Raw genomic sequence first — 8,871 nt, forward strand, 5'->3', positions numbered from 1 at the left:
AGGCACAAAAAAAATCCAATCAACAGATGAATGGATAAATAAAATATGGTATAACAAATACATCAATGAAATAGTATCAACTCTCAAAATTTATTTGTAAGCTTCATTGATGTTGTGTGTTGTTCTAGCTTAATTTTATTTCATTATCTGAATGAACAACCATTTATTTATCCTTTTTGGTTGGCAAACAGGCTTTGTTATTACTGACACACCTATTACATTCTTGTACATTTCTCTTCAAGAGAAACTTCCGCCTCCCAGGTTCAAAAGTTTTCCTAAGTGGGTTGTACAGTTTACATTCCTACCAGGATGTAAATAGTTCATGCTGCTGTTTATGAATATTTTTGGACTTTTAAATTTCTGGTGATGATCCATTCATTTCTCTCTATCACTGCTCCTGCTTTTCATTGACTCTACCTAACATCTAAGAACTGCCTACTTTCAGATTACGACCACTTTTAAACTGTAATTCCTATATATCTTGCTCAGTAAAATGTTCTTTGTGAATTTTGTTTTCCTTTAAGAGACAGGGTCTTAGTATGTTGCTCTGGCTGGCCTTGAACTCCTGGCCTCACGTGATCCTCCCATCTCAGCCTCCAAAGTAGGTGGGACTACAGGCTTGTGCCACCATGCCCAGCTTCCAACATTTTTTTTCCAGCTTCCAACTTTTTTACTGCTCTTTAGAAGCAAAGTATCTTTCTGCTTGATTATTTTGTACCTCTCCTTTAGGATACCACATCATTGGTTTAGATGGTTAAGACTTCTCCCATCTAATCCATGACAGTAACATTAATATAAAAGCCAGGGATAATATCAATAGATGCAGAGAAGGTCTTTGACAAAATTCAACAGCACTTTATGCTAAAAACTCTCAATAAACTAGGTATCGATGGAACAGATCTCAAAATAATAAAGCTATTTACGACAATTCCACATCATACTGAACGGGCAAAAATTAGAAGCATTCCCTTTAAAAACTGGCACTAGACAAGGATGCACTCTCTCATCACTCCTATTCAATATAGTATTGGCAGTTCTAGCCAGAGAAATTAGGCAAGAAATAAAAATAAAGGGTATTCAATTAGGAAAAGAAGATGTGAAATTGTCCCTATTTGTAGACAACATAATCGTGTATTTAGAAGACCCCATTATCCGAGCCCAAAACCTCCTCAAGCTGATAAGCAACTTCAGCAAAGTCTCGGGATACAAAATCAATGTGCAGAAATCACAAGCATTTCTATACACCAGCAACAGACAGAGAGCCAAATCATGAGCGAACTCCTATTTACAACTGCTACAAAGAGAATAAAACACCTAGGAATATAACTAACAAAGGATGTAAAAGATCTCTTTAAGGAGAACTACAAACCACTGATCAAGGAAGTAAGAGAGGATACAAATAGATGGAAAAACATTCCATGCTTATGGTTAAGGAGAATCAATACTGTGAAAATGGCCACACTGCCCAAAGTAATTTATAGATTCAATGCTCTTGTCATCAAGCTACCATTGATCTTCTTCACCGATTTGGAAAAAAACACTTTAAACTTCATATGTTACCAAAAGAGAGCCTGCATAGCCAAGACAATCCTAAGCAAAAAGAACAAAGCAGGAGGCATCGCACTACTGGACTTCAAACTATACTACAAGGCTACAGTAATCGAAACAGCATGGAACTGGTACCAAAACAGAGATACAGACCAATGGAACAGAACAGACGCCTCGGAAGCAATGCCACATATCTACAACCATCTCATCTTTGACAGACCTGACTAAAACAAGCAATGGGGAAAGGATTCCCTGTTTAATAAATAAATGGTAATGGGAAAACTGGCCAGCCATATGCAGGAAGGTGAAACTGGACCCCTTCCTTACACCTTATACAAAACTTAACTCCAGATGGATTAAAAATTTAAATGTAAGAACTAACACCGTAAAAATCCTAGAAGAAAACCTAGGCAACAACATTCAGGACATAGGCACAGGCAAGGACTTCATGACTCAAACACCAAAAGCAACAGCAACAAAAGCCAAAATAGACAAATGGGATCTAATTAAACTTAAGAACTTCTGCACAGCAAAAGAAACAATCATCAGAGTGAACCGGCAACCAACAGAATGGGAAAAAATTTTTGCAATCTCCCCATCTGACAAAGGGCTAATATCCAGCATCTATAAAGAGCTAAAACAGATTTACAAGAAAAAAACAAACAAACCCATTCAAAAGTGGGCAAAGGATATGAACAAACACCTTTCAAAAGAAGACAAATATGCAGCCAACAAACATGAAAAAATGCTCATCATCACTGGTCATTAGAGAAATGCAAATCAAAACCACATTGGGATACCATCTTACGCCAGTTAGAATGGTGATAATTAAAAAATCTGGCAACAACAGATACTGGAGAGGATGCGGAGAAAAAGGAACACTTTTACACTGTTGGTGGGAGTGTAAATTAGTTCAACCATCATTGAAGACAGTGTGGTGATTCCGTAAGGATCTAGAAATAGAAATTCCATTTCACCCAGCAATCCTATTACTGGGTATAAACCCAAAGGGTTATAAATCGTTCTATTATAAAGACACATGCACATGTATGTTAGTTGTGGCACTGTTTACAATAGCAAAGACCTGGAATCAACCCAAGTGCCCATCGATGATAGACTGGACAAAAAAAAAGTGGCACATATACACCATGGAATACTATGCAGCCATAAAAACGATGAGTTCATGTCCTTTGTAGAGACATGGATGAATCTAGAAACCATCATGCTCAGCAAACCGACACAAGAACAGAAAATCAAACACCACATGTTTTCACTCACAGGCAGGTGATGAACAATTAGAACACTTGGGCACAGGGAAGGGTACAACACTCAGTGGGCTAGATGGGGAGGCAGAGGGGAAGGGATGGGAGGGGAGAGGAGGGACAGCAGGGGGGCAGGGCGGATGGGGGAGGGATAACACCAGGAGAAATGCCTGATGTAGGCAAAGGGGGTAGGGAGGACGTGGCATGTATGTACTTATGCAACAATCCTGCAGGAAGCAGGATGTGCACATGTATGCCAGAGCCCAAAGTACAATGAAAAGTAAATAAATAAAAGCCAGAATAATTCTATATACATCTTGTAGACATCTAAGCAAGGAATACATATGATGATTTCTAAAGAATACTTATCTCTTTTTCATGTTCTTTTTTATGGAGTGCTACTACTCACAGCATTTGATGCTAGAGGTAGCCAGCTTTTATGCACAAATAGATGAGCAACTTGATTGTGTGTGACTCAATGGATATTAATGAATCCATAAAGAATTCATCAAAAGATATACAGGCTTCGTATGAATATATAAGCAGCCCCAGATGTATATTTGGATGCCTGAATTTTTAAAAATAATGTTCATGTCTTATTAGAAGTCCTATCATTAGTCTTAAAGTTGCCCTCTAATATTTGCCTACATTTAAAAATGCTGGTTAGACCATATAACCGAAAAGAATTTTTTCCCCCTATCTGAATGATTGGTGTTTTTAAAATCCCTGCTACTAGGTCTGCATTTAAAATCAGGTCAGGCCGGGCATGGTGACTCATGCTTGTAATCCCAGCACTTTGGGAGGCCAAGGAGGGCGGATCACGAGGTCAAGAGATCAAGACCATCCTGGCCAACATAATGAAATCTCTACCAAAATACAAAAATTAGCTGGGTGTGGTGACGCGCACCTGTAGTCCCAGCTACTTGGGAGGCTGAGGCAGGAGAATTGCTTGAACCCAGGAGGTGGAGGTTGCAGTGAGCCAAAATCGTGCCACTGCACTCCAGCATGGCGCCTGGCAACAGAGCGAGACTCTGTGTCAAAAAAAAAAAGATCAGGTCATTGACTATAATGGTCTGACACATCCTAAGCCAGAGCTACTTCTGCCACCAATTAATCACTAGCCTCCAAATCTACTTAGCCAATGTGACCAGGACTTGTGTTTGGCTAATTAAAATAGAGCAGAGAATCTTTTTTTTTAAGTTATACATATATTTTTAATGTGTTGCTTGGGTCCTAGCTAAGAGAGGAAGAATACAACACTGCACAGAAAAAAATATTAACTTCAAAAGTTATTTCCTTTATAAGATAAACAAGATAGGAATTAAGAGCAATGTTATATATAAAAGTTATTAATTACTTATATAAAGTAAGAATTAAAAGACTGGTACTGTGTGTCTCCAAAAATAATTTTAAAAAGTAAACTCTTTTCTATTAGGTAAGTACTTTGAGATTCTATGTTATAAAATCTTACCTTTAGTAATTCAAAATAGTGCCAACAGTGATACACGGGCACCAGCATAAGACGTGGAAGGACATAACGAACTGCCTCTTTAAAACCATCGGCAATGGACTGCAAAGCAAAAAGATATCATAGTATGTATGTCTCTGACAACAAGGATATACAACAGCAGTGCCTAACAAAAATAGCTATTAAAAATTTGAGATACAGACTTATCAAAACTACAACAGAATGCATGTTCTATATTGAAACTTCAGTGCTGTATGTCAAGTTGTTCTTTTTTCCCTTTCCTCCTTTAAGTTATTAGAGAAACATATACATTTATTTTCTTTTATATAGCTAAAATAACTTTCACAATAATATTCTAAAGCTTATGTTTTGGCTTCCATATACCCTGAAGGAATTGTGAAAAGCTATATACCCTCTTGAACAATTTTTAAATGTTGTAAATTTAAATAGTTACAAAAGATGCATTTCAGGGAATGCTGTATACTATAAATGTGATTTAAATGTATTCTACCGAACAATAATTGAATAAACTTCAGATTTAGCTCACTTATGAAAAATATCTGTCATACAACTTAACTAACAAAGCCTTCTACTCATGAACCCAACTATTCTAACTGAAAACAAACAAAAGCAAAGCCCATCTTCACTGTCAAAATAAACAGCAACATCAGACTTAATCTGTCAGAAGTCAAACTTTATTCTTAAATTCAAATGAACATATTAATCTCACGGTTTCAAGGATTAGAACCTTCTGGAAGAAACTACAACTGCTTCTAATATATTACATCAAGGTATGAGAACAAGCTTCTCCTCTTCTTTATCCCAAATGATGAAGTACTTACCATAAGGTTAATATAAACCCTTGTGATAACCATATCACTTCTTAATTATTAGACAATAGATAAGACATAAGATAGATAGATATAACATTTTGGCTACCAAGAATTGTTATTATCAACCTCCATAAACTTCTTCTGTGAACTCTTTTGCTTTGTACTCAGTAGACTCTCCCACAAGAGTGACACCTTTTTTTTTTTTTTTTTCCTGTTTGGTGCCCTAGAGGTTTTTACATACTGGATCAATGCATAATGGAAAATATACACAGCAAAAGGTAACAAGTAAAATAAGCTGGAAAAGACAATGCAAAAAACATAAACAAGGTCTCCGAAGACTAGAAACAGATTCCCTTAAAGCTCTCTGTGCCTTTATATGTCCTGAAAAAATCTTAGTGTATAGCTTTGGGATAGGCATACCCCAGTTTTGGAAACTACTGTAGAATAAATGGTTTTCTAAAATGTATATTAAATTTAACTAATGGTAATTTTAGATGTCTATATAGTTGACTTAGTGGTGTTTCTCCCCATAAGAAAAATATCAACCACACCAATATACAATGAGAGAAAGAATCTGACCTGCTGCTTTAAAAAAGTCTTCATAAATACTCACATAATTCTTACATTTTGCTAAATTATAATCTGTTCAATAAATAGACTTATTACTCAGTAACCAAACTATTTACCAGGAAACACAAAAAGTGCTAACAATTCTCCTAAAGATTAATTCATTTTCACATTTGCTATGATCTGAATGCTTGTGTTTCCTCTAAAGTCATATATTGAAACTTAATCCTCAATCCAACAGTATTAAGAGGTGGGGCATTTAGAAGGTGATTAGGACATGAGGGCAGAGCCCTTGTGAATGGGATCGTGCTCTTATAAAAGAGGCCTAAGGGAGCTTATTTGCGCCATCCACCATGAGAGGATACAGCAAGAAAGCGCCATCTATGAACCAGAAGAACAGACCCTCACTAGACACCAAATCTATTAGCCTCTTGATATGGAACTTTCCAATCTCCAACTGTAAGAAATAAATTCTATTGTTTATACGCTATCCAGTTTGTGATGTTTTATTAGAGCAGCCTGAATGCGCTAAGACAACATTAAACTAATTAGTGATATGAATTACTCTGGATATTTTATATATAGTGCTTGAACTGGAACCAATATGAAACTTCAAAATTAGTCTACAAGATCAACTGTTTTGTTCATCTATACTAAAATGGCTAATAAAGTGCATTTTAAAATTTTTGCAGCATGTATTTACAGTATAAGGAGTCCTCTAATAATAACAGGACCTACATTTGAGTATTAAACACATGCCAAACATTGTGCTTATGCTTTATATATATCACCATTTAATTTCCTAATAACTATAAGAGATATATATTATGATGATCACCATTTTGCAAATGAGCAAACTCAATCTCAGAGATTAAGTGAATTGCTCAAAGTAACATAACTATTAACTGGCTGGGCACAATGGCTCATGCCTGTAATCCCAGCACTTTGGGAGGCTGAGACGGGCAGATCACCTAAGATCATGAGTTTGAGACCACCCTGGCCAACATGGTGAAACTCCATCTCTACTAAAAATACAAAATTTAGCCAGGCGTGGTGGCATGCGCCTGCAGTCCCAGCTACTCAGGAGGCTGAGGCAGGAAGAGTGCTTGAACCCAGGAGGTGGGGGTTGCAGTGAGCCAAGTGGCGCCACTGGACCCCAGCCTGGGTGAAACAGCAAGACTCCGTCTCAAACACACACACACACACACACACACACACACACACACACACACACACAATTAATTGGCACAAAGCCTTAAGCTCCAACTTCAAATCTTATTTTTTTAAGTGTGCTATACAGTTGAGGCACAGTGCCTTATGGCCAACAGACCAGTCTGGCCAACATGGTGAAATTCTGTCTCTACCAAAAAAATACAAAAATTAGCCAGATGCGGTGGTGCACTCATGTAGTCTCAGCTCCTGAGGCAGAAGAATCGCTTAAACCCACGAGGTGGAGGTTGCAATGAGCTGAGATTGTGCCACTGTACTCCAAATAAATAAATAAAGTGTGCTATACAGCTTCCAAAGATGCTTTCTGTTTTCAGTTTTATCAAGGAAGCATTATTTTATGCTAAACTGAATGAATTTTTTTAAGTTAATACAAGTCAGTTTGTCCTGAAAAGGGATTTCATCTAACTCTTCCAATTTCACTTAATACCTACAGCGACTGCGCTATTAATAATTGGGTCCTTTAACATTCAAATTCCACAGCAAAAATTCCTAATAGGACTGAAACAAGAAATGTGTTGTGAGTGCTTTTAATGAGTATGCAAAGATAGAGTGTGCATTTAATGCATACTTTATGGTTTATATGAATATACAGGAGTTAACTTTTAACTCCTCTCTTAAAATAATTTTGAGAATTAAGTATAATTTTTATTCCATGACAAATTTTTGAGAGCAGAGATGTAGAAGATAATAAATAATGGGAATTTACAGTAAAGAAGGCAGGGAGAAGATGGTAAGTTCAAGTTCAAGAAGACGGTAAGATGACAAGTTTTATTTATTTATTTTTACTTCTTTTTAATTTTTTTTCTGTCAGTTCAGATGACAAGTTTTAAACATGTCATATCTGAAGTGCACTTAGGGTATCCAAGTTTATTAGTTCCAGGCAGCTGGTTATATGAAAGTGTATAGACACATACACATATATACAGAGTGCTCAAGAAAAAAAGTGATGGCCTGGAAATAAAATACGAAGTCACTGGCCGGGTGAGGTGGCTCACAGCTGTAGTCCCAGCACTTTGGGAGGCCAAGGAGGGCAGATCCCCTGAGGTCAGGAGTTCAAGACCAGCCTGGCCAACATAGTGAAATCTCGTCTCTACTAAAAATACAAAAATTAGCTAGGTGTGGTGGTGCGAACTTGTAATCCCAGCTACTTGGGAGGCTGAGGCAGGAGAGAAACACTTGAACCCAGGAGGTGGAAGTTGCAGTGAGCCAAGTTCGAGCTACTGCACTCCAGAGCAAGACTCTGTCTTTAAAAAAATAAGAAGTCACCAGTATATAGATATGGAAGAAGTCACCAAAGGAGAGCACAGAATGACAGAAAAACAGGGGCTGATAAAAGAAGTTGGATAACAGCTATAATTAACGAGACTGAGAAGAGATCAGAGATGAAAACTGGGAAAATGTAGTATCATATGAGCTGATACGGTTTGAATTTGTGTCCCCGCCCAAATTCCATGTCCAACTGTAATCCCCAATGTTGGAGGTGGGGCCTAATGGGAGGTGACAGGATCATGCGGGACAGATTTCTTCCTTTAATGCTGTTCTTGTGACAGAGTTCTCACAAGATCTGGTTGTTTAAAAGTATGTGAAACCTCCCTGCCTGCTTCCCTTTTGCCTTCTGCCATGATTGTAAGTTTCCTGAGGCCCTCCCAGCCAAGCTTCCTAGAGGTTGTGGAACTCAGCCAATTAAACCTCTTCTCTTTATAAATAACTCAGTTTCAGGTATGTATGTATTTATGTATGTATGTACGTATGTATGTATGTATGTTATGTGACAGAGTCTCTCTCTGTAGCCCAGGCTTGAGGACAGTGGTGCAATCTCAGCTCAGTGCAACCCCCACCTCCTGGGTTCAAGTGATCCTCCTGCCTCAGCCTCTGTAGTAGCTGGGACTACAGGCGTACACCACCACATCCAGTGTGTGTGTGTGTGTGTGTGTGTGTGTGTGTGTGTGTGTGTGTGTGTGTG

The 8,871-nt window shown here is 37.8% G+C and overlaps 1 protein-coding gene across 3 annotated transcripts in view; it reads right to left on the reverse strand.

Annotated features, from left to right (window-relative positions):
• Window positions 1–8,871, reverse strand: part of SOS2 (SOS Ras/Rho guanine nucleotide exchange factor 2) — a 118,643-nt gene that overhangs the window by 42,655 nt on the left and 67,117 nt on the right. For all 3 annotated transcript variants that reach the window (XM_032244540.1, XM_032244539.1, XM_032244541.1), the window contains one exon: window positions 4,282–4,380. In XM_032244540.1, coding sequence (XP_032100431.1) covers window positions 4,282–4,380 — 99 coding nt within the window. The remainder of the gene's footprint in view (window positions 1–4,281; window positions 4,381–8,871) is intronic.

The sequence above is a fragment of the Sapajus apella genome, unplaced genomic scaffold, assembly GCF_009761245.1.
Source record: "Sapajus apella isolate SASKATOON/1434 unplaced genomic scaffold, GSC_monkey_1.0 scaffold55, whole genome shotgun sequence".
Classification (NCBI taxonomy): Eukaryota; Metazoa; Chordata; class Mammalia; order Primates; family Cebidae; genus Sapajus; species Sapajus apella.